This window comes from Rhamphochromis sp. 'chilingali' (assembly GCF_963969265.1).
Source record: "Rhamphochromis sp. 'chilingali' genome assembly, chromosome: 8".
In the NCBI taxonomy this organism is placed as follows: domain Eukaryota; kingdom Metazoa; phylum Chordata; class Actinopteri; order Cichliformes; family Cichlidae; genus Rhamphochromis; species Rhamphochromis sp. 'chilingali'.
In genome coordinates this window covers 34651473-34678332 of record NC_137935.1, presented here as the reverse complement: position 1 = coordinate 34678332, position 26860 = coordinate 34651473, and the positions used below count along the sequence as shown (strand labels likewise).

The window sequence follows — 26860 nt, the reverse complement described above, 5'->3', positions numbered from 1 at the left end:
CTTTTTTATTTCACCGCGACAAGACCGAGTGAGTGATGAAAGGTTCACTTTTTGGATGATAAGGCGAGGAGGGAGTGTGTGATTTAACTCTTCAGGGCGTTGAGTGTTGGCTAATGATACAGTTGTTTTGAGCACCTTGGAATACTAATGTGACTGTAATGTGTTGTCATAGCAGAGAGGCATTCAATTCAGGCATACGGGGCTGTATTTTAGAAAAATGAGTTGCATGTCCCACAGCACTTTTCTCCTGCCTGGCTGCTGCAGATAAGTAAATCAAATGGATTTTCTGCAGCTGTGTGCGTCGACTGGTATCTGTTGCTTTAATTTACAGGCACGTCAACAAATGTGTCCAACTAGAAAGGGATTCATGGGGACACATGTACAGGATGTCTGCCATGTCGGAAACACACTCTCGGTCGGTGAACTGCAGCATCCACTGAGAGCCTTGTTTAATTGCTCGCAGTGCTTGTCAGTGAACCGGTGCAGCTCAGTGTCTGTGCTAGTGAAATTGTGACACTCACGCTGTTTTGTCCACTTTTTCGTGAATTTTCCTGACAGACAGCTTGATGTTGAACTTGATGCTGTTGAGGATGTTCTTGAAGTAGGCCTTCTCGTCCACGTTGAACTGCACAGCAAACATATGAAATGAGTCAGAATGAGAACACTTTCATTACATTATGAATCAATAATAAAATCACATTTTTGGAAACATGCCCATCAGATTCTTCCATCTTTTACCATTTGTGACATAAGACACAAAAGCTACTTTTGGGTTTCCACAGTGGGCAGTGCTACAGGTTTGACTATAATGCCAGGTGCCCTTTCTGATGCAAACCCTAAAGAATTTGTGTCTCTTCCCACGGTTGAATCAGGCAGTGTTAGGTGAATGTGTAAACCACTAGTCTATTAAGCCCTTTTTAGACAAATAGCTGAAGAAGAAAGCTGAAATCTCGTCTCTTTAGAGAAAATGGCCACTGATCACTTGTATTTCTATGATGAAATACAGGGTCTATCAAACACAGTCATGACTGTGCAGCTGTTCACCAGTGGCAATCAAAACGTACCGTTAGAAGGGGAAAATTTGTGAGTTAGCAGCTGATAACAAGCTCAAAAAAGTATGAGACAGATCTGAAAATCATATAAATGTCCAGATGCTGTGCATCCAGAGAAGGACCGGTTGAGCACTGACAATAAAATGTTCAAATTCTTCAATCGGTTAAGAGTTTAGGTGTTGTTTTCAATAGCACATGCATAATATTAATCAAGTATCATCCCTTATAGCTAACAGTACTGCTATTTTCGTATATGTGCTGGTTACATCTTGTATTGATTACTGTAATTGTATCCTCTCTAGTTTGCCACACAAACTTCTACATATACTTTAACAGGATGAACATTGGTTCAGCTGCTTTTGTCATTACCAGAACCAATTCCACAGACCATTATTACCTCTGTCCTCCAACAGCTTCACCTATAAAATACCGAAATTAATGCTGCGATTCCATGCCTTACCTTCACGTTTTTCCATAATCTTGCACTTCTGTATCTCGCTGATCTGACCTAATCATCACCACTCCTTTATGTTTCTGATATCCTCCCCCTCTGTTATATAACCTCTCATTATGCCACCTGACTCCTTCTGACTTCCATGGGCCAAACAGATTTCAGCCGAGTGGCCTCTCGTCTTTGGAACTCACATTTGCAATATTGATTCTCTCCTTAACTTTAAAGCCACTCCTAAAACACATCATTTTAAGTTTGCGTATTCTATTTTTTAATGAATTATTGACTATTCAATTCTGAGATGTATCAACTTTTATTTCTAAGGTGTTTTCTAGCTGTCATTTTGGTTTTTGGTATTTCATTACTTATAAAGTGTCGTTGAGTGTCCCGAAATGTGCCTATGAATAAGATGTATTATTTATTTATTTATTTTTATTATTATTGTTATTATTATTATTATGTAGGAAGTGTCCCATGCAAATTTAACTATTCAGTTGCAAACCCAAACCTCTCCACTTTAAGCTGTTGAAGACTTTAGTAACATTTTAATGGGATTAATTAGTTCTCTCACTGTGGTGAATAAAATTCTATTTGTTTATTTGTTTTTGTGATTCAGTTTATGGTTGTAGCTTGCATACACATACGCACACAAATATGGTCAATTCTAGCTCTAAAGAACCAACATGGCAGCATTTTGTGGGCCAGTTTCCTTCGTGTCCTTTGTCACCTGTCTATAGCTTTATGCAACAGGTCAAGCTTTTCTACGAACACTATAACACCTCAGTCAATAAAAATGTTTTACATTATTGAATTTGGCAAAAAACAACAACAAAAACGTAAAAATTACACAGTCCCATTTTATGTCCCAGATGCCAGGAAATGGCTGTTTTCTAAAGATTAAACATTTCAACTGCAACTTGCTAATTAAAGCTTCAGATGTGCTCTTCCTTCCTGAGTCCAGTCTTTGTGCCGAACTTCATTTGTAAAATATTTCTATATTGTTTGTGAAAGTCTGCCATGCTGTGGGGTAATTAAGTTGTACGAATAGTGGCAAATAAAATGAATAAATAGTGGTAGTCTGCGTTGACTAGGAGGATCTTATTTTTGTTCCAGTACATGGCAGTACTGCTCCTCCTGCAGTGGCGCCTCAGTCCTGACATTAAAATGCACTTGCAGTAGTTTATTGTACACAGACCGATTCTGTTCGCTTGGCAAAAAAATGTAATGTATCTTGCTTTGTAACATCTCCATCCTTTACACTGGCAATAAACACACCATTGCTCATGCTTGCTTTTTTTGCTTGTTGAGTCTCACAGGGCTAGATGAGCTTCTGTGAGTTTGTGACAAAAATGCACATCTGTTGAAAATGATGGTAGCAGACTGAGGAACAGAACTTTCACTTACTTCAATAATGGATGAAATTGTTGACATATATTTTGGTGTTTTAGTCTATACAAAAACAAAGATAAACCATACTAATGAGCGTTAAAGGAGACAATCAGTTTGGTTACCTTTGGATTAAGCAGGCTAGCTCTTTCCTATTCCCCTTGCTGTTGCCTATGCTAAGCTCACTATCTGCTGATGACATCCTAAATTGTAACACATTACTTAAGGAAGGAATTCTTCAAAAGCTTAATTTTTATTTTTATTTTTGCATTAGCGATGTTACTTTAAGTGAACACACAATAGTGTGGACAAAGTCTTTCACACATGTGAAGTGATGAGGAACTCAAAAACTCTGGGGCTGAAAAATGAAGCCAACACTGAAGCCAAAAACTGCAGTTTCTCTAAAAAGACACTTCAACGGAGCGAGTCCCCATAGACTCCCGTGTTAAAGTATCTAAATAAACAACAATACAATCCATAATTACAGTCTGGTATAAAAAATAATGCTTAACAAAGTGCTTAACAAATTTATCAGACCGCATGTTATAAAAAAAGAAGGGTTAATATTTTAGAATCCTGTCAAAAACTTGTTTGAAACTAAAAATTATGTTGTTATTTAGTAAATAACCGAAATTTTGCATGTTAAATAAAAAGATAAACATGCACTTTACTATGCTAAATTATACCATAATAATGTGTCATAGAAAAACAACTGTAAAGACAAAGACAGAGTGAGGTAGAGCAGGCTGCTGGGCAACTGGATTAGCATAAGTGTGGTAAGGATGACCGCATGCTGCAGAGTGAAAAAGATGATGATGATGACTCACTTCATATTCTTGATCAATGAGCTCAGGTTCGAGCAGGAAGTCTGGGTATCCTGTCATCACTATCATGTGCTTCAGCTGGGTGAGAAGAGAAAGAAAATGACAGCTGAAGGGAAGAAAAAGTGGGGAGCAAACAACCAAACACCCCACAGCAACTAATAAGCACCCATACACACTTAGTTTAGGACACAGGCCCTGACAGAGCACGCAAGCACACACACACACATCTACACGCACGCACGCACGCACGCACGCACGCACGCACGCACGCACACACACACACACACACACACACACAAAAGCATCTGCTAATCAAGCAAACCCAATGTAATAGGATTACAGGGAAGCTCTTTATATTCAGCATGGCCCTCTAAAAGGATTATAACTTCAGATTGTAAAAGTATTAGAAGGGATATCTTCCAGTGCAGACCCTAAATCAGCACTACAGAGAGATCCGGATTAGGCAATCCTCACTTCTCAATGTCAAGCCCTAGATGTATTCTATCACACACTTCTATCTAACAAGCAATCAGTCAAAGTCCCGGAAAGAAAAGAATCGCAAAGAAATAATTGAATCCTTTTCAAAAACTAATTGGATCTAGCAGAAGTCGTGTTTGTGATGCAGAGGCTCAGTTAGTGCTCCAAACCTTTGCTCTAGCAGCATCCTTGGTGGCTTCATCCATCCAGTCAAGTTCCTGCAGCCGGAGGTCCAGAGAGTGCTTTATGTCCTCTACCAGCTCCTGTACCTGTAGAGAGATCATCCCGCAATTCATTACGTGTTCATTTTAAGCCCCACATAAGTGTTCTTGTACTCTATTCTAGAGTAGCTTTGCATGATTCACATTTAAAAATAATCCTTATTTACAACTGGGTGTTGGTGCAGCTCCTTTAGTCATCCTATCTGAAATAAACTGTTTTAGCTCCACTCCCTTTAAATATATTTCCACTGTCAAATACTTTGTGGCAAATAAGTAATAGCTGCATCTGCAGTGAGCCTGTCATCCTGTGCTCCATCTGTAGCACGCTGGATTGTAGTTACTGACTACAGTTTGACAAACTACTTGGAGAAGCAAGGTAAACAACTGAACTGTGAGGGGACTGTCCACTACTAAACTGATTACAAAATGTCTTGGTCTTTCACACAAATGAAAAAATTAAATAATACTAAAACGAGCCGTGAAAAACTTGTTTGGTCATGGCGAGGCTGCTAATAAACATGATCTACAAGGTCCTAAATTAAGAAAGAATCTAAAACAACTCTAAAAGGTTGGAGTATTTTTGGTGACTGGTGACCTTTCGATTTAATGGCTGTTTTTTTTATCCCACTGGGCAAACTGATCAAGCCAAAGGGACTTGAACTGCAGGTTTATAGTGCTGATATTAGCAGGCAGAGAAACAACAGCTGTGACCAGCCCAGACAAGGAAGTTTACCATGTGACAAATGAGATGAAATTTAAATGTGTCCATTCATCCTTCCATTTTCTTTCTTATCCAATTCGGGGTTAGACCAGCCTACCCCAGCTGCTATAAGGTAAGAGAACACTGTAAAAACCTCTACAGTGGGGACGCCAACCCGAGATTTGAACCTACACTTGCTTGCTGTGAGGTGACAGTAACGTCTTTACTCCCTACTGCCTGAACTACCATATAGATGTATGGAAATGCCATAATTGACAGATTCATAGTATACCAGTGCTGATTCAACCATGTTGACTGGGTTGTGACTCCAAAAAGAGACGCAATTTCTGATGCAGATTCTCATGCCTCAGGTGTTTCTTTCCATACCTCCTCCTCCATCTTCTACCAGTGTCTAAACCTCTGTTAGATAAACTGTTTTCAAGGGCTTGTATTTAGAACGCAACAAATCCAAATAATTAAATAAATGGAAGGTCAAGCTACAAACTGCAGATGTAGTGTTGTTTGTGCTGGTGTGTCTATAACTAATTAGATTTTGATTACGTTAGGCTGCAAGTTTTTGTAGCTCCATTAGTGCAGTTTTTAATGTCACAAGAGTGGAAAGCAAACTTTATTGTCTGATATGTAATTACCTAAACTGTGTTGCTGAAAAGTGTTCAAACCAGCACTCAAGCGCTTACATCGCTTTCTCCGTTTTCCAGCTCAAGCAACTGAAATTGGACACTTTTAAGCCCCAGCTCTGCACGCAGGGTGATAAAACTTGCAGACTTTTGTTTTTATTTTTAAATTTCATACCGCAGAAGAAACCTTCTTTTGGCATCGACTGTCCAAAACTTCTCCGGATTACAACTTGTGCTTTCTGGAACTGCTCTAAGCAGAAATGCTATTCCTAGACGACACCGGGACATATTGTGTCCTTCAGTTCGCTCCACATTGGTGATTCAGGATAACAAGGAGGCTCGTCTTTCCCCCTCTGTCTTCTGTCTTTTTTTTTTTTTTGTTGTTTATTTTATTTTCAATTACTGAATACGGGACAGACTTGACTGGGGGAAAGAAGGGGAGAAAGAAAGAGGGAAAGAGAAACAGCTGAGAAGAGGGACGGGGGAGAAGGGCAAAAGACAAAAACCAACAGAACGGGCAGAGAAAAAAAAAATGCATATATCAATCACCTGGATCACCTGCTGAGAAAGAAAAAAGAAAGCAAGCAGAAGAGAACAAGAGTAATAGAATAAACAACATCACAATGATATATGGGAATATGACAGTAAATACTAAATGTTAAACATTATTGTGCAGCACATAAGATCAACAGAACACAGTGTGCTTTGAGGTAGGAGCCAAAAAGGGTGTAGTTTGTGGGTGTGATCACCCGTGTGTACACCTGTGAGCATGGACGCGCTTGTTTTTTGTTTTTTAAAAGGTTCCTTCATGTAATAATCTGCTAGAGGGTGTGGGGGGGCCACAGCCCCGTCCTCCAGGGCGTGAAGCAGGTGTGGAGGAGATCAAAACTCCAGACATCCAGAGGCCCCCAGAACACAAGAGACCAAGGAAGACCAACAGAGGGGCAGCTGCGCCACTGTCCCGGAAAGAGCTGAGGAGAGTCCCAGATGAGGGCTCACTCAGCAGCCGCGGAGCAGAAGCCAGGGGGAGCTGCAGTGACGCGCCCGTGAGCTCCGCCGGCAGCCAGCTGCGCCTGAGTGACCGAGCCCCAGGCCGAGAGGCCGGGGGCACCCCACCTCCGAAGTGGCCCGAGCGAGCCCCAGGCTCCAGGCCCCGATAAGCGGCCGCCAAGGAGTGAGCCGGTGTGTACCTGGACGCCCATCCCCAGACACAAAGAACCACCAACGCACCGATGTCTGAGGGAGTCCACCACTGGCAGGGGAAGTGGTGGTGGGGGGAGATAGGCCTCCAAACCTTGGAGGGCCTGAGATGTCCCCAGAGAGGTGGCGCCTGACACCCAACCTGACATATAGACACAGACATACAGGCACACACAGATACAAACATCCATTCCCACCCTCATGCTCTCATATGCACTTACTCCACACTCAACCAACGTGGAGACAGACATAAAGAGACGTTGTACACACGATCACACTCCCCAAGCGTACTCTACAAACCGGGTCTAGGTGCCCCCGCCCCTGGAGGGGGGAACTGCACCCAGACCCAGGTGGTGTTTCCCTTTTCCCTGCGGTGGGGGGAGGCAGACCGCCCCGACTCCGCAGCAGCAGGAAGGCTCCACACTCCAGACCGCAGTCGGACGGCCAACTCCTCCTCCTAGTCCTAGCCCCCCTGCTCCAGCAGGTCGCAGAGAATGGGGGTGAGAGAAGACTCCAAACCTCCCTCCACCCGCTCATTGTAATGTTGATGCATGTGTGTTCTAAGGTGCATTTAAAACCCAGGAGGGCTTGGAGCTACCTGCCAGAGAGCAGCAGGTAAGCGCATGGTCCCTCCTGCTAGCCCTCAATGTCTACGTGTATTTAAAATTGAGAGGTGGGCAACGATGCCAGGGGTGGGGTGTACACCCTGATGGTACTTTGGACTCCGTGTATCGTGCCCACCCCCAAGATCCTATATGTATGTGTAATGAGAGTGTGAGTAATGTGAATGTCTAAGTTGTGGGATAAAATTGAGGCAGAGGCAGCCAGAAGGGGACAGGGGGGGGGGGGGGGGGGGGGGGGGGGGTAGCCTCCTCTGCACCCTGGTGACATACCCCTACTCCAAGGCCCTGCATGTGTGGGTGGTTGTGGTGGAGCGGGAAGAGGGAGGCAGCTGGAGATGGGGAGGGAAGGAAGGGAGGGGCAAGTGACCCCTCCCTGGGGCCAGCTCCCCCGCTGACCCCAGTAGGCACCCCCATACTCCGCGACCCGCCAGGGAAAGGGGGCCCAGGCCCATCCAGACCGGGCCCAGTGCAGCAGCGCCGCCCGGCCCCACAGAGCCCGGGACAGTCCACCCAACCCCACCACAGAGAAAACTGCACCCACCCCACCATCCACTCATCTTCCAGACTACATAAGACAATAAACACCCAGGCTGAGATCTTCCTCCACCTCTCCTGTATCTCCCCCTCCTGCAGAGGGAGCTCCTGAGGAGAGGAAAGCTCCTGCAAGATGTGACAATCTCCCCCACCAGTTGAAGAGCCCCCCAGGTGGCTCGACGCACCGGCGGCACCCTGCTCCAGGGCTGGGCCCCCATGCACCCACCCGCCCACAACCCCGGCAACACACCAACCAGGACCCAAGCCCCCGAGGCCCGGTCCGGGTCCCAGCCCAGAGACGGAGCGCCCCCAGAACCTCACGCCCATCCCGGACCCACCCAGGGGCAGCCAGGCTACCAGGTCAGTAACCCACGTCCGTCAGCACAGACCCTCCCCTAGCCCCGCTGCACGCAGCCGCGAGGAAACAGTCACCTGAGAGCCAACAGAGCCCCTAACCGGACATGACCGCTACCCTGTCTTTCAGCGTCAGCTCCCGAGACTCATTAATTCTTGTTGGTGCTGAGATAAGCAGGATTGGTGAGTCAGTCAAGGCATCGCACATCGCCACCGGCTTTGCATCCGGTAATGCTCTTGTGTTGATAATGAGGGCTCCAACCTGTGTGGACGTGGCATGATCATACACAGCGACGTCTGTGAGCAGCGTGAGATATGACCGGTGTGGAAAAGAGTGAGGTTAAAAAACCCCAAAAGGCAATAACCTCGCTCAAGGCTTCCCTCCACATCTGCAAGAAAGAGGAAGATGATGTTTTGAGTGATTTTTTTAAATGACTTAGAGATGCTCATGGGATTAGCACCACTTCATCTGATGAGAACTTTCCCTACTGTATGCTTGATCATATAAATCCTTCCTCTCTGGTCTTTTATTAATCAGAAAGGCTCCACTAGCTTGAAGCATTTTTGAGATTTACACTTAGTATCTTATTAGAATCTTGAATGGAATTTAAATTTCAATTAATTGCAAAGTGTAAAGAAAGTATTCAGCACCCATAACTTATCCAGTTGGGCCAACTTTCTTTATGTGTTATAGAGCTTTGGTAGAGTTTTAAAAGGTTGCAAGACAGATAGCTGATGAGGGATGAAGCATGTACAGTGGACAGTGAGAGTATAAGAAGATGATGAAAGGGAGATGATGGAGAGCTTAAAGATAGAGCATAGGGTTACAGAGGTTAGAAATCCCATTGGGAACCATATCCCCATGTCCCAGAGTAGACATGGGACTGAGATGAGACTATGTATGGGGAAAGATTAAGCTGAAAGCGAACGGGACCAGAGGGCAGAGGTGAGGGGTTTAGTAATGACTGACCTAGGCAGAAAGCAAAATAGCGCATGAGAAGTAGAGACTAGAATCCAGGATTTTCAGATCCCACACCATAAAACAATGTCAAATCACATGGCACACCATCAAACAACAATCTGGCTCGAAATTTTCTCCAGCACCCAGGTTAGAATGACTACCGTAATTGTCGGGCTATAAGCCGCTACTTTTTGCACAAGCTTTGAACCCTGCGGCTTTTAGTCAGGTGCGGCTTTTCTATGGATTTTCCATGATTTTTGTGATATCGTAAGACGATTTGTTTTGTTTGTTCCGCTGTTGTACGGCACTACGTTGCCTGGCGGAAGGATCGGGGTTCAAGAGTGGTATGTTAGTCACATGTCCGTCCGCCAGGCAACGTAGTGCCGTACGAAGTAGCGCGAAAAACAAACTTCAAAGTAGCGCTACGCATTCAGCGGGAGGCGTGGATGACGAGCGGCGATAAACTTGCGAAAAGCAAGTTATGCCCAACTCCACCGGTGGATTCTGACAGCGTGGAAAAGTGCGAAAACATCCACGATCACCAACGGATTTTGAAGGGCTGGACTGCTGCATGATGGAGAGGAGGACACCGCCACGGCCCTTCTGAGGGTGTTCGACTCTGACACTGACAACGAGGATTTCTTTGGTTTTGAAAGTGACAACGAAGGAGAGAAGCGGAGAGTGGATGACGAAGCCATCCTGAGCCTGTTCGTTTCCGACATTGGAGAAGAGGACTTTGGTGGTTTTAGAGCGCAGGAAGAAGAGAAAGATGGTGAATGACTGACTTTTCTTCTTGTTAAAGCCGTGTCACTGCACCTGAGCCTAAAAGGTAGTCCGAATCTATTTTCCTGGTGTGCTGTAGGTTACTGTTATGTACTACATGTGCAAATATGTACCCATAACTTGTTTTTCAAAATATTAATAAAAGGGGTGTGTCTCCAAACAGCCATCTCTTTCCTGACAATTCCCTTTGTGCATATTCTCTTACATATGATAAGTCAACATTGAAACACCTGCGGCTTTTAGTCAGGTGCGGCTAATGTATGTACAAAACAGGATTTTCCCCTGATTTTAGCTTGTGCGGCTAATATTCAGGTGCGCTTTGTAGTCCGGGAAATACGGTACTTTAAAATTCTTTTTTTAATCTATTGCTATTTTGCACTGCGTTGTCTCACTCGCGCATGACTATATAATTTCTTCTTCATCTTCTGTTTCACCAGCAGTTAGCAATACATTTAATTGGCGCAAGAAGTTGTACTGCCCTCTAGTGGAAGAGAATGTAATTGTTCTGTCCGTTACTCACTGCCGGTTGCTTAGAGTACCAATCAGGTGAAACCAGACATTCTTCCACAGCACACCTCTGTGCCACAGCACAGCGATTTGGAAACACTGGAATTGCATGTAGGAACAGAAACAGGGGTTTCATGTTTTGTGCTAATAATGCATCATGGAGTAAATGGTGCAATGGTGAAACTCATAGCTACACAGTGGGGTGACCGTGGTTCACGGGGTTGGGAAGTTTATTTCAGACAGTGTATGAACTGAGGTGCTGCACCTTGACCCTGTATAAGATCATGCACAGTGGCTCTAGTAGAATGCAAAAATTAAACTTTGTAATTTTTCACAATCACTTGTGAGTCACCCAGATTATTTTATGACTTCTTTTCTTGAAAAATAATGACCCCAAGTTTGGTTAAAACATTACAGTTTTGGGTGTATGAATTAATAAACTTATAAACGTAGTTCAGCAAGGCTGGGTCTCTGTTAAGAGCCTAAACTGCTAATACATTCAAACTGATGTAATATCTGTCGAGTTTCTAATGTTAAAAAAGTGGATTCAAGTCTGAGGCTGATTTCCTTTGAAAACAGCCTCTTTACTACTTTACCATCTTTACCACTACAGCGCCCCCTACCACCAGTCCACCCAGATTCCAGACCTTAGCCCGGCTCTCTGAGGAGAAGTGTTGCTGGACGAACAGGGCTCCCAGGGCCATGCCGAAGTGTTTGTTTGTCTGGGTGAGGCAGAGCCTGCCTAGTTCCAGCTGCTGCTCAGTGCCGTCAATCTCTCGGGAAAACTCATGGATGGTGCTGCGGAAGGCCGTGGACAGATGTTCACTCAGTGCTGCCACAATACGCCACAGCATGTAGTTATGAAGAACCCTAAGACAGAGGGCACAAGAAGTAGCTAGTTACATTATGTAGTTTAAGGAAAAAATATACTTTGCAAAAATGTTTTTGAGACATACGTTTCTAGCAGAGAACCTTACTTAGATTAGATATAAAATGACCTCAAGGAAAACAGTGCAGACTTCTATAAATAAGACTCCAGCGTCATGTGATTGTGTTTAACATTACAGGAAAAGGATAAAATACTTCAAGTGGCCCCTGGTAATTAGAAGTTGTTGCCAAGGATGAGATTTTAAATCTCAAAAATGACAGAATCATACCGTCATGACATCTAGCAAAGTTGTAACATGTTTTTAGTGTCAGTATAACAGACTGATGGTTTGTGGAGCTGACATTACAAGCAGGAAGTGCGAATCACTAGTATGGTGTCCATCCATCGGCTGCATTACATCCTGCAACACCTTGACCGCCCGGGAACGTATGCCAGGGTCCTGTTTGTGGACTTTAGTTCGGCTTTTAACACCATTGTGCCTGAACTTCTCTCCTCCAAACTCTCCCAGCTCAGCGTGTCACCAGCTACCTGTCAGTGGATTACCAGCTTCCTGACAGACAGAGAGCAGCAAGTGAGGCTGGGGGAGATCACCTCTGAAACTCGGTCCCTCAGTATTGGTGCCCCTCAAGGATGTGTCCTCTCACCACTACTGTTCTCCCTCTACACTAACGACTGCACCTCCAAGAACTCGGCTGTTAAACTCCTAAAGTTTGCAGATGACACCACTGTCATTGGCCTCATTCAGGATGGTGATGAGTCTGCATACCGGCAGGAAGTTGAGCGGCTGGTACTCTGGTGCAGTCAGCACAATCTGGAGCTGAACACTCTTAAAACTGTAGAGATGACAGTGGACTTCAGGAGACATCCCTCAACTCTGCTCCCCCTCACCATATCAGACAGCCCTGTGTCAACTGTGAAGACCTTCAAGTTCATGGGTATAACCATCTCCCAGGACCTGAAGTGGGAGACCAACATCAACTCCATCCTCAAAAAGACCCAGCAGAGGATGTACTTCCTGAGACAACTGGGGAAGTACAGTCTTCTACAGGAGCTGCTGATCCAGTTCTACACTGCAGTCATTGAGTCTGTCCTGTGCTCCTCCATCACAGTCTGGTATGGAGCAGCCACTAAACAGGACAGGAGCAGACTGCAGCGGACTTGTACGGGCAGCAGAAAGGATCATCGGCGCCCCCCTGCCCTCCATCCAGGATCTGTACCTCTCAAGAACCAGGAAACGGGCAGGGAAAATCATCACAGACCCCTCACACCCTGGACACAGACTTTTTGATCTGCTGCCCTCTGGCAGACGGTACAGAAGCCTGCAGACCAGGACCACCCGACACAGGAACAGTTTCTTTCCCCTTGCCATCTCCCTTCTTAACAGTTGACCTGTCACACTGCTCCCACTGCCAGACTGCAGCTGCACCTTATGTACATTCTGTAGTATTCATTCTACCTCATTCATTTCTGTATTTTATGTATACAAGTTTAGATTAGTTATTTATAGTTGGTTTACACAGCTTTGTGTATGCATGTGTAATGTGTGTATATAGACACGTGTGTGTGTGTGTGTGTGTGTGTGTGTGTGTGTGTGTGTGTGTGTGTGTGTGTGTGTGTGTGTGTGTGTGTGTGTGTGTGTGTGTGTGTGTGTGTGTGTGTGGTTTATATTGCTGTGCTTGAGAGCCGCCATCTACCGGAACCAAATTCCCTGTATGTGTCTGCACATATACTTGGCCAATAAACACGATTCTGATTCTGATCTAATGAGACATTATTAAAACAACATTTAAATACCAAAGAGCATTACAGTCACATAACTACCACCAAATTCAGTCCTGTTGCTATGACACACTTTTAATGACAAACACAAACAAGCTGAACTGTATTTTATAGGATACTGGTAAATACTAAAACAAAAGCATAAAAAGAGAAAAGTCAAATACTCCCTTGTGTCAGTTTTAAGCAAATTACCTAACATTAGCTAATTTTAACTAAAAACTGCTAGTTAACGGGTAGCAGTGAAAATCCTGAACTATACCAGAGTGTATTCATATTCCTTTTGAATATTGATTTTTACTTCTAAGAACAAGGCTGTGTTACTTTCAAAACCTAAATAGCATTGCTTTCTAGCACAGTTACGCCTGTGTTCTCTTTGTAAAGTGACATCCACTATATCTAACAGTAATCTAGTCCCATCTGGCCCAAACTGCTGTTTTTCCATCTGCCCTCAAAGCCATTTAAGAGTCAGAAAAGTCAGAGAGAAAACAAGAGGGAGACAGTGATCGAAGAGAATAGTGAGCAGTGAATAGTGAGGAGTCAAGAGGGCCCAACAGTTAAAGAACAACTCCCTCCAATCCAGACTGACTCACAGCAGAGGGGTGACGAAAATGTCGAGCGGGAGGAAAGAAAATGGATCATTCATTTATGTATTCAAGCTGTGTCTTCTTCGATGAAGTGCTGGTGTGTCCTCGTGCCCCCACTGGGAGCAAGCATCTACTCTGCCCTGCGGGGACAAATGCCCCCTCCTCCTACTGTGAAGCTCCATGCAAACCTCGAGGCATATTGTTGTTGTTTTCCTCATTTTTATACATAAAAAAAAAATTCCCTTTGCGTGACAGATATTAAATCAAAAGCGCCTTGGCAACAGCACCCTGAGGTCTTGCCAGCAAAGCACTTCTGAAGTGAATTTAATTGACGGGAAAAGGAAGAGGAAGGCAGGAAGTGGAGGGAGGGAGGGTAAAAAAAACAAAAAAGGAGAGACTTAGGTGGTATCATCTAATCAGCACGAGTTACAAGTGGGGCTTCTTTGTTTCATTAGCTGGTTTTGTTGTCAAATATTTGTTCCACATTACTGAACATGGACAGGTGTGAGTTTATTTTTTTAAATGCATTTGAGTATCTGTGTATGTGTGTGTATGTGTGTGTGTATGTGTGCGTTTGGCACAGGGTGCCCAGCAGGGCAGCCACATGTGTGGAAGTCATCTATATGATAATAGTAAAAGTACAGCGTCTCTGCTGTTTGTGTGGGAGCGATGCGTGAGCTGTTTTACTCGAGGCATCTTTGAGGAACAGTAATGACTGTAATCTCTAAGAGTAAGTGCGGTTACTGAAACCCAAACTCGCATCTAAAGTTTGCTCATTTACAGGCTCATAATTTTGTTTTAGGAGGCTTCTGGAAAAGGTTTTGTAGGTAACAAAACAAAAACAACAAAGGGAGGCACATCCATCACACAAAAACTTTTTAAATTCTCAAAGAATCTAAAACATATATTTACAAGAACAGACACTTTTAGGGTACAGTTTAATTAATGTGCTAGTGTAGATATCAGTTGTATCTGTTTGCTTTCCAGGGGAATGTTCAGGTTGCAGGAATGGGATAACACATGCACCACCCGGCACCACTGGTTTAGAGTACTGTTAATTACATTGTCTCTTACATGACCATCAGGTGAGGACATGTAATGTACCTTGGTACTTTATTCAAGTACTTTATTAAAATAAAGTTTTAATGTTCTTGTACTTCTTATACTTGTGTTTCTGTTGTGCCAATTTTACCTCTACTTCACTACATGTTGTGTGAAACTATTAGATGCTGTCAGTACCATTTATTTTAACGTCTTAGTTAGCTTAGCAGGTTGTTTGTTATCCACACCACCTACTCTGTGCCTAAAAATGAAAGTCTGCTTTAATGCACTGAAGTAAAAGTACTTTTTTTAATCAGAAAAATTACTTTATTTTATCATAAGTAACAGCAGTTGGTTCTATAACCAATCTAATCATAGATTGGTTATATGAGTAATATCAGTATTAGATTATTAGAACATCCAGACTGGCCAACAGCCTGTATCCACAGGCTGTGAGGCTCCTGAACTCTCTGCCCCCCTCTCACGGACAATAACCATATCCAACTTCTTAATAGCAATGAACTGGTCTGCATTGGTGCATCATATCTTTATTCTCTTCCCCCTCCTGCCGCCCCCCCCCCTCTTTCTTAAATAGATAACTATCATATCTGATATCATATCTCACAGTACAATAATATTGAATGGGTTGCATTGTTGTATTTTGTCATGTTTCTCAGGTCTTTGTCTGAATTTCTACGAACATTATTGCTAAGGATTGTCTTATTGCATTGGAGTCACACTGGGTTAAATATGTACACTTGGGTTTTAAGGGGTATTTATTATTTTCTTCTTTTTTTTTTTTTTTTTTTTGGGTTGTATGGAAGCCCCAAACGCAACTTCATTGTTCTTGACAATGACAATAAATAAATAAATACTAAATACTAATACTGATATTACTGCGCTAAGCAACATTTTAGTATTGTAGCCATAGGCTGTGTATAAAAAATGGACATCATGTCTGTCTTTCTCACATTAAGACAGGGACATAAAATAACACATTTAGAAACTTTAAAGGTTAAAGTTGAATTAAATGTTTAGCATAAATCAGCAAACTTTCCCCCCCGAGATAAAAACTTCAGACTTTATAAACATTGCATCACATGATTAATAAACTCTTTCAAACACGTAAAATGTAACACTTGATAAGAGTGTTTTCGGCACCCTCATCCATACTGACAGGCACATGTGTGTGTACTTTGCTGCGATTCCATTACTGCACAGAGTTAAATGAAAGCAGTGTCAGTGAGAGCGCTGCACAGATCAAGTCTTAATCACCAGAGGACTGAGTGAAGGCTCATTAGCTGAATGGATTTTAATGGGGCTAGTTAGGGAGATGAAAAGACACTGTCCCCTTGCACTGCATCAGCGCATTACTGCAGGTAATGACCCTGACGGTAATGGAGGAGGGAGGGCCACCTCTCTTCCAGGCTTCACTAGAGGTAAACTATAATTTTGGCCTGACAGGAGAAACGTCTTGCGTTTGATTATTTTGTTAAATCATAAAATTAAAGTGGAATAATGGGATTCGGGCACAAGGCTTTAGGTTGCAAAACCAAAGCACAACAGAGACAACAAATCACATATATTTATACCTTTTAGTGGGGACTTACCCAAATTACCTGAGTGTAGCCTAACTGCACATAAATTTCAGCTAAGCTAGGACTCAAATCATGCCTGCTGAAAGCTATAGCGCCATAAAATCTACTGTTTGGTAAACCACTTATTCGCAAAATGCTTTACGGCTACACTGAGCGTACTGTACATTTTTAATGGCATCCCACCCAGCAGGAAGTAAACCCTCCACTGCTGCTGCCCCACTTCTGTGTGCTGAAACGCACAAAAAAATGACAGATTCTCCCGCTCGCCTTCGAATTGCACATCCCAAACAAAACCGGATTCCCACACACACGCCCTCAAGAGTGACAGATGAACAGACGGAGCAGACAGAGGGAGCCGCAAGGGAGGAGTGTGTGTGTGTGTGTGTGAGAGAGAGAGACGCTGGTGTTGTCATTATGCTTTCCCCTTCATTGGAGGCCTGCTCATCTGGCTAATGGGATTGGCTGCAGTTGCCACTGTGCGTGGGGACCACATACACACATGCAATGGAGGGAGTATGAAGAAGAAGAGAAGGGTGGATGAAGGATGAGGAGACATGCAAGTGTGATTGCTCTTGTCAGTAGATTTGTATGATGAGAAAGACTTGAATGTGAGAACATGAAAGAGAAGAAGAATAAAGAGAAGGACCTTGGCTGTAGCTGCCTGTAAAGATGGAGGGCTTGCAAAACTGGCAGTGGACAAAAAAAAGAGAGAGTGAGAGCTGTCAGTAGCAACCTGAAACCACTAAGGTGAAAGAGGAGGAAGGGAAAAAGAGCAATAAAGGAAGTATGCAAGATGGAAACACCTGGGAAGGAAGGTAAAGAGTGACAGGCAGATGCAACTTAAAAAAACAACAACTTTGGAGACAGTATAAAAAAGGAAACTGTCTGGAAGTAAATGAAGCAAAAGAAAAGGAATCAAAGTCAGAGATAAAAAATAATTGATGAAGGAAAGAAGCAGTGGTGGAAACAGAAAGTAGGAATAAAATGGAAGGAAGAGAGCGAGGAACAAAAAGAAAGCAGGGTGTTAAAACGAAGAAAGGGTGACTCATTAATTTTTAACCAGCCATCCTGTCATCCTACAGGCGGCTCAAGCACCTGTCTGTGCCATCTCCTTCTTCGCCTGTGACCTTTTCACCTCTCAATGTATTTTTTTCAGTTCCTTGACTTTAACAAGAATCCAAACTATCCTGCTTGGGTTTTTTTTGTATTTGTATGAATGTCAGCCTGTGCTCTTCCTTTGTGTGTGTGTCTGTGTGTTAGTAAGTGATAGAATCCAGTAGAGAACAAAATAGTTTCTGTTTTTTTAAGTGATCCATTAGTGGCCTTGCGAGAAACCAAACCTGCCCTCCATCTGCTCTACAGGATGATAACAACTGCCCAGCACCTCCGCCATGACCTCTTACTCCTGCTGTGTGGAGCTAACCTATTTCACTCTGTGGTAGTTGACAGGAAACACATGTTTGGAGGGAGAAGTTTCTTACTACAACTGCGATGAAAAAGGTTATATTTCTGTTTTCTTTTCCCACATTATGCATTATGGTACTTATTTGAATTCTGAGATGGACTGAAACACTAATTCTGCAATGGGAATCACCCTGTTCATGCAAACCTTAACCTTAATTTTGTAGGATAGCGTCAATACATGCTGATAGAAAGAATACACATCCAGAACTAGTCTATACTTTTTTCTTTTTTTTTTTTGCATCAAGCACTTCACACAGAAAGCAGGTGGAAAATGTGTGTTGTACATAAAAGGCACCCCTCTTGCCTGAGAATGCAGCCAACAAAGAGGTGCCAAAAACTGCAGTTTCTGTCTGGAGCAGCCACTTAAGGCTGGCTCCAAAAGCAAGTCAATCCCCAACCACTGACATGTTAAAATCACAGAATTAACAGCAATAAAAAGCATGTTTATTTGGTCTCTATGAATAGTAGTGATGGGATTTCCGGCTCTTTTTAGAGAACTGGCTCTTTCGGTTCGGCTCACTAAAAAGAGCCAGCTCTTTCGGCTACGAACCGGCTCTTCAGGTTGTTTTGTTGCTTTAATTAATTTATTATTAACAATAATATAAAATCATGCACAAAAGGAATTACTAATGTAAAGAAAAAAGTGGTTTTATTTATATATGTTTATATATAAATTAGAGATGGACCGATCCGATATTACGTATCGGTATCGGTCTGACACTGACCCAAATTACTGGATCGGATATCGGCGAGAAATAAAAAATGTATTCCGATCCATTAAATATCAAAAAAGCACCTCACAAAACTTGCTAGACGGCGTAACTCGGCTCATAAACGTAGCACATTGCAGCAGTATGCATCACGTGATAGAGCGGCTGTGTGTATTTGTAGCCTCACCAGCATTTCATCTCCGAGGAAGTTATCCCAGAGAGAAGTAAAGCAACTGTGTAAGTTCATCTCTGAATGTTTGTAAAGCATTCCCACGTTAAGCTTAACAACCGATATATGGAGCGACTGCCTCTTCTTGCTGCTACTTCAATCATGAAACTGCTTAATGATCAGCTGATCGGCTTTTCTGTCGCGAGTCCGTCTCTCTTCTTTGTTTTTGGCCCACTTCTCACCAGAAAGAGGAAACCAGCAGCTGAACAACAGCAGCACGTTGAAGCTTGATAAGCTGTTGTTAGAATTTATTTATTATTACTTTCTAAACCAGGATCTTTTTCTACGTAGCTGACGGCTGGTAACTGTGCAGGGGCGGATCTAGCAAAGTTTAGCCAGGGGGGCCGATAGGGCATGAACAGGGAAAAGGGGGCACAAAGACATACTTTTCTTTCTTATTCTCATTTAAAATGTCGAGCTTTTAATAAATAATTATCTGACTCTTACACCCAAAGTTTTAATCTGATGTAAGATATATAGAAGTCCATTACTGTACATAGTAACTATTAAGTCTAATATACCCTAGTAAGCTATAGTACTTTTTCCTTTGGGAAGGTACCATCTGTGCAGTCTGCAATTCTGTTGAAGAAAGATGTTGAATCTATTTAATTATTCTTGAAAAATAATTTATTTCTGTGCATTTTCCCCCTGCATCAAATTAAATTTGATTACATCGATTAAGCATCAGGAGGTGGAGGGTGGTTCCTTATTTTTTTTTGCTGGGAGTTTGCAACCCTATTAGTTAGGTTGCTTAATATTTCTGCTAAGTACTCTTTAAAATACCAGAATAGGGAGGATGGAGTAGGTTTAAGTTTATTAGATTGATCAGTGTTGCTGAACTATGAAATATTTTGGGTGCAGTGTATTTTTTACATACAGGTATAACAGAATAGCTTTAGTGTTGTTATTTATTTAAACTTGAGTATAAACTTATACAAAATGCATATTAAAAAAAACGTTTTATTGATTAAAAAACACACTATATCGGATTCATATCGGTATCGGCAGATATCCAAATTTGTGATATCGGTATCGGTATCGGACATAAAAAAGTGGTATCGTGCCATCTCTAATATAAATATATGCGGTGGCCCCTAGAGACAAAACACGTACAAACACCAAAAAGCACATACAAACTCCAAAACACATTTCTAGCATGAACTGAACATCCTTTATCATCTGCAACTGAAAATAGTTGTGAATGATAACTATACCTTTCTACGCTGTTGTCCCTGGCTCTCTTTCTCCCTCCTGCTCTGTTCCTGTGCTACTGAGTGTAACTACCGCCCCTCCCCCCTCTTCCCAGCGTAAAGCACAAGGCTCGCATGCTGAGTGAAGCGGAAAAAAAGTGCGAGAGAGAGAGAGGGTGAGAGAAAGAAAAAAAAAAAAAAAAAAAACCCCGGCTCGCGATAAGGAGCCGGCTCGCCTAGTTCACGTCAAAGATCCGGCTCTAAGAGCCATTTCGTTCGCGACCGACCCATCACTAATGAATAGACTGGCCCTTCTGTATGATGCAGCTGATCCAACTTTATTAAGGCTTTAATTTAGGGTCACTCTGACTGGGAACATGCTGACCCAGACAGCTGAGGCCTTGCTTCTGTTAATTCCTGGAGAGTGAAGTGGGCCTCTCGACAGCCTTAGTACAGTTGGTACCTTTTGGATCAATTTATGGGAAATTTAATGTAAGTATCTCAAAAATATTACATGTTGTCTGGTACAGACTGTGCGGGAAAGGTGAATAAAATTAGGACATTTTATTAGCCTGTTACTTAGCACTTAGCAGTGGTCAGCTAATAACATTACATTACAAAGTTCCTCTAGAACACTGTAAACTAGCCGTATGATAGTTTATGTTAAAATTCCATCATTTAGAAGTATTCAGTTTGCAATGTCAAGCAGCGCTGTTTTCTTATGATAGTATTTTGCAAAACATGCTAATATGCGTATTTAAGGTAAACCTACATAGCTCTGCTAGCAAGGACGATGACTCCTATATTAATTGGTTAATAGGCACCTTTGGTTATTGTGACATCACTGGTATCACCCCAACCGGTTGCAGCAGATGGCCCCGCCCCTCCCTGAGCCTGGTTCTGCCGGCGGTTTCTTCCTGTTAAAAGGGAGTTTTTCCTTCTCACTGTCGCCAAAGTGCTTGCTCATAGGGGGTCATCTGATTGTTGGGTTTTTCTCTGTATCTACTGTACAATATAAAGCGCCTTGAGGCGACTTTTGTTGTGATTTGGCGTTATATAAATAAAATTCAATTGAATTGAATTGAATTATTGGAAGTTTAGCTTCACCTTCATGTTATCGGTAATTTTTATTTTGAAGCATGTGTGCAAAACTGGAAAGATCTCTTGATGTGGAAGCAAGTCTTCATAAGTTATGCTAATGAGCAACATCCCTCAAGAAATCGAATAGCTCACCATCCACCTTTGTTTAAAACCTAATAATGAATTTCCTGTGAGACAGAACCTGAGATGGACTGAAGGTGGGAGGAAGATGACAAGAAAGAAAGAAAGATAGTGAGAGACTTGGTGGTACAGGTAGGATCATTCGAGGACCATGGATGACGTGCAGATGGAGAGAAAAGAGAGCGAGAGGTGTTGATGGATTGAAACTGAGCTGTGGGATAGACAGATACAGTGAGAGAGGAGGAGATGGAGAAAGATGACGAGAGTTGGGAGAAAGAAACAAGTTTGTTGAGGGAGAAGAAACAAGAAGAATATCTGACACAATGAGGGAGAGGGGGAAACGGAAGAGTTCAAATTTTTACCACTGTTGGTGCAAGGAAGGCTATATCTGCCAAGAAAAGAAAAGAATATATGAAATAACTATTACGAATGGAAAGAGTAAAATCTTTTGTAAGCCAGTATCATGACGCAAATACAGAAAAACGTTTACGTTTAAGGAAATATATATATGGGATATTGCGTCACACTTCTCTTTACACTTTTAGTTAAAACCCGTCAATAAATGCTCAAATAGGTGTTCTAAAATCTGTGACAATAACTTTGACAATTCGTCAGGATGGCTCTATGATATTTGAGTCCATCTGCAGCTCCATGCTATTGTATTAAATGAAATTAATGAAATTAATTTAAAAAAAGGATTTGTTTTTTTAAATAGGGTACACTAAACTTACTGGACAGATAAAAACGTTGCTTCATCTGAGACTGAAGCTTTTACCTTTCAAATGAAATATAAATATTGGCTGCAATCAAGCATAAAACTCAGTGAAAGAGCAATGCTAAACTGCCTAGTTACAATAAAGTTTGATTGATTTAGGAAATCTTACTATTGCTTTTTATTTAAAACCGAAAACCTTCGTAAGTCAAATGTCTAAAAAACAAAAACAAACCCAAGTTAGTTGAATAATTCCCATTGATACATATTTATTTCATAGGTTTTATGCTTATCTAACATCTATTTCCCTATCAGAAACAGACTGCAGTGTTTTAAAGGTCATCAGTGTGCAAAATGGGCAAAATTCACTAGTACAGTTTAGAAATATTAGTTTGACTTCAATGCAGTCTAATAAATGGCACTTGTGGTGAGGTGGAGGACTGGAGTGAGCGTGTCATCTAGGGCTAGGCCACATGTGTGAGAGGTTTTAATCTTTGGTTTTAAATGGAAGCAGTTCAGACTGCTTTGAATCCGAAGGTTGTTTCTCCTTTGTGGCAAAGTGAGAACAGCATATCAAAATTTCTTTTCACGCGTACAAATGGAACTGAAAAGTTAACATTTCAGATTCTATCTTTTTCTTCTTATCCAGTTCAGGGTTGTTGGATGGCTGGAGCCTATCCCATCTACCATACAGGGAGAACATACAAACTCCACACAGAAAGCAATCAGCCAGTAGGTAGTTTCGATCCCAGGACCTTTTTGCTGTGAGAAGGTGCCAGAGTGGTTAGCACTGAGGTAGTAGTGCTACCACTATATCACCACGATGCCCCCATTTTAAAATCAGTGTTACTGAGTAGGTTTAGGTATTAGGCTGAGTTTAAAGAAAAGAGGAGCTAAAACTTCTTGTCAGACAGCGGGTATACTGACGGGCCACATACAAGCCAGTGTAACGTAAAATAGTATTTTTTTGAACTGTGAACCATGCTTCTCAAATGTGGTTCGAGAATAAAAAAGCTACAGTAAGAAATGAGCATAATGGGTCCCTTTACACACAGTGTTCCCAAACACCAGTCAGTTTAACAAGCAGAGGATGAACTGCAGGCAGGTTTACCGGGATAAATACTGCATGTATTGAGTATAAGGTGTGCAGCTCCACACTAAAGCCTATATCTGCCGATTGTTATAGCTGACTGCGTGCATGAGTGATAAAAGAGAGAAAACACAGGCTGTCAGATAGTCACTGGTGGAGAGAACAAAAGACAGAAGGAGAGGATGATTGAAACATTGTGCAGAATCTGTTACTAAAGCCATCGGGGGGATAGATGGACGTACCACTACAAGAGAAGATTGGTAAACAACAAGGGAAGAGACAGAGCATCAAACCTGGAGTCTGCAACCAAGAGACATGAATTGGTGGTGCTAATGGATGTGATGGTGGCAATGGTAATGGTAAGGGTTAGGAATCCCTTAAAGATATAAAGCTTACAGTCTTATGATTATTTCACAAAGAGAAGACTTTGTGAAATAATAGGAAAGAACCTGTTTAAAAAGTGGAGCAAAAACAGATGAATTGACAAAATGTGATATGGAGGAGATGCTTTCACTGATGGCACTTGGACTAAATCACAGCAACACATCCTGTCATTCGTAGAAGCTAATGAAAGTAAGCAGGGATAACACAAAAGTGAACAATCACCTTTATTTAAATCCTTTAAAATGGATGAAAAGGGAATTAAAAGCCAGCAATAACTTAAGTAAAAGCATTTAAAAAATGCCCAGCAATCATTCATCTTTTCTACTCTGTGTCTTACCTCAAGCTACACTACGCTTTTGCAGCACAGTCTAGCAAAAAATACATCATGGTGTTTGTATTTGTCTAGAAATCACCCGACCTAGGTGCATGTCAGAACACTAATGTCTGGATGCAGTGGGAGATCCCAAAATACTCTTTAGGAATTGAGTAAAATTCTTCTGTGATAATCACTTATCAGAAGATTTCTTCTGTAGCTGTTACATTGAAGAAGTCCCCAAAATAAAACAAACTTGCATTTTTGTTTAAATGATGGTTGTATTTTGCTGTGAAAAACAGGAAAACATTAGCACACTGACCCCAGAAAGTTGATTCTGTTCATCAGGACGTAGTGCTTTCGGTATGTTAAACATTTCATCACTCAGCCTCAGCTGGCTGCAGGTTTCCCCAGCCTCATAAATGGTGCAGTTGCATAATGGATACGATTAGCTGTGAGCTCAGCTTCATGATCATTAATATGTAAATTGTCACGACCATCCATGGGCATAAGTATTGTTCTCACAGAGTTAGGGAATGGCTGCAATCACAGCAATGTAACATGGTGTAAGATCTTCTTCGATTCAGGAATGGTCATTCTATTTTCACATAAATGGCCTCCTTGACTCCTCATTTAAACCAGTGTTCCTTCCCCTCCAGGATGTGCACATGCTCATTATTAAACAAGTGGCCACTGGCCTGGAGGTTTAAATAGACCACAGAGTCCCAGCCCACTGTGGTAGCTCTTCTGTAGCTCCCAGAGGTTGTATGGGTTCCCTGATGTATAATTCACGGCCATCCTCCAGGCAACTCTGTTTGTCCCAGGGGACTCGATCCTTGAGGTGGACCAAATTTTGGCGCAGTGTGTTTTGGGGTTTGAAAGCCACCGAGATGCAGTGTTTTAAAAAAAAAAAGTGTCTCAGCTGTACACCTGACACATAAGGGATCACCAGTGGTTTTTGCCTAGACAGCAATTGTCCTTATTCTCTTCTGGGTTGCCTGGAGCATACTTTACGTGCCTTCGCAGCTTTGATAAATGTTTAGCTGGATTAGCTACATGAATTCAGGGCCTTTTTTAATATGGCTGCTGTGTCTGTGGGGATGGTGTTTGTGTCCTGATGACACACAGTTGTGTTCCAGTGGATGGTGAGAGTTAAACGGTAAATACTGATGTTTATGCAATGCATTATCTTACAGGTTGAGTTTGTCCCCCATTACCGATGGAAATTTCACAGTCCAAGAATGCTAGCCTGTCATTTTTCATATCTTCTGTGGTGAACTTGATGTGTTTGCTCATAAGTTAATGTGAACCTTGAATTGTGGTACACCCAATCCATAGATTTGATTGTTACCCAGGTGCCATCAACATACCTGAACCGATCACTCGGTGGGGTAACAGAGCCTTTTCCCCACTGTCTCCATATACTGTTAACCACAATGTGTGATACTGGGGAACCCATGGCGCACCCATGTTTTGGTGTGATGTGAGTGCCTTCTTGATGCTGATATTGGACACTGGAGGCTTTGTATAACTGGGACAGGCTAAAGCTTTCATCCACAGTTGCAGTTGTCGCCATCGCTCTACTTTAACATTCGTATCTGCATCTACAGTGTTGTTATTTGTTATATTTGATTCTGTGGCTGTGATCAGTTCTACTAGCATATTTGCCTCTACATGAGAGCAAAGTTCGACCCCTTAGGAATAATGTCTTTCTCTACCTGAGTGAGTTGCTGTCAGACAAATTCTTCACCCACTTGTCCACTACCCCTGTGGCTTGTTGTTAAGGAAACTCTCTACTCTATGCTGATGTTTCTGGTGCCCAACAGCTAGATCCTGCCCGGTCTTACACTTTTCCTTCTGTGCTAAATGACCCTTCCTGGTAAATTTGAGCACCTGTTGAAGAGTAATATAAGTCTTTGATGGATCTGTTCCTCTTTCAATTGAACACATCACCTGATCAATGGAGAAATTAGTTAGTCTCACCTGCTCATTTAGCAGCTGACTCTGTGCCTTCTGGAGGACTTTGTTAGCTTGGTGGCCCTTGACAGATGATCTCAGTGTAGACTTTTAGGAGCAATCCCACACTGTCTGCATCTGAGACTGGATCTCAGGTGGTAGCTATAGTCTGCCGTCTTACATGCCGTATGCTCATACTCATGTACCAGCTTTAGGCAGTCCTTGCCAAAGTGAAGCAAAATGTCTTGATACGTGCTCAATCATCCAAGTAAGGAAATCCCAGGAAGTTGATTCTGTTCATCTGGATGTCACGTTTTCAGTGGGAGAAATGTTTCATCACTCGTCTAACTGACTGCTTTAGCCCACTGAAAAATCACCAGTGCTGAGTGATACAAAGCTCACAGTGAAACTCAGGCTTTCCTTTCAGTCTGTTTAATGTAGGCAGTTGCCATCTGTCAAACATCTGCGCTTCATCTGTACCTTCAGCCGGGTGTGTCCAGAATGTTCTGTACAGTCTGAATATTAAAATGTGATTTTTTCAGATTACAGTAAAATGAGTGATTGGTATATATTGCTGTTTAAAAACACTTAAAGAGCTGAAGTCACTGAAGAATAACTATTATTCAGTAACTATACTAACACTAGCAGTTCTTTTAGGCATTATAACATCATATAACATTCTGACAAATTTGCATTGGTTAATTCCCCTTATACATACCAATTCTGATTTGTAATTGCAAACTTTAATAATTATACCAAGATGTAGGATGTCAGATAGCTAATTACTTGTTTGTAGAGTTGCACTTTGTGTTGAATTTTTTATGTAATATATCCTAAGGTCTGTTATAAATTCTTCCAGGGGGCAAAAGTTTTCTGTTGAAGGTAACAAAGCTGGGTGGGTTGAAACTGTACCACAGTCAGTTATTTCAGCATTTCTTTTTTTTAATGACAAATCACACAATCATTAGCAAATGAGCCTTAATACAGAC

The 26860-nt window shown here is 42.2% G+C and overlaps 1 protein-coding gene across 6 annotated transcripts in view; it reads right to left on the bottom strand.

The window, feature by feature from the left end:
* Positions 1-26860, bottom strand: part of ecel1 (endothelin converting enzyme-like 1) — a 59243-nt gene that overhangs the window by 16025 nt on the left and 16358 nt on the right. For 4 of the 6 annotated variants that reach the window (XM_080888336.1, XM_080888340.1, XM_080888337.1 and 1 more), the window contains 4 exons: positions 11335-11581; positions 4361-4459; positions 3717-3791; positions 522-625 (listed from right to left, as the gene is read on the bottom strand). In XM_080888336.1, coding sequence (XP_080744462.1) covers positions 522-625; positions 3717-3791; positions 4361-4459; positions 11335-11581 — 525 coding nt within the window. The remainder of the gene's footprint in view (positions 1-521; positions 626-3716; positions 3792-4360; positions 4460-11334; positions 11582-26860) is intronic. The other 2 variants (XM_080888339.1, XM_080888341.1) reach the window with 1 other exon arrangement.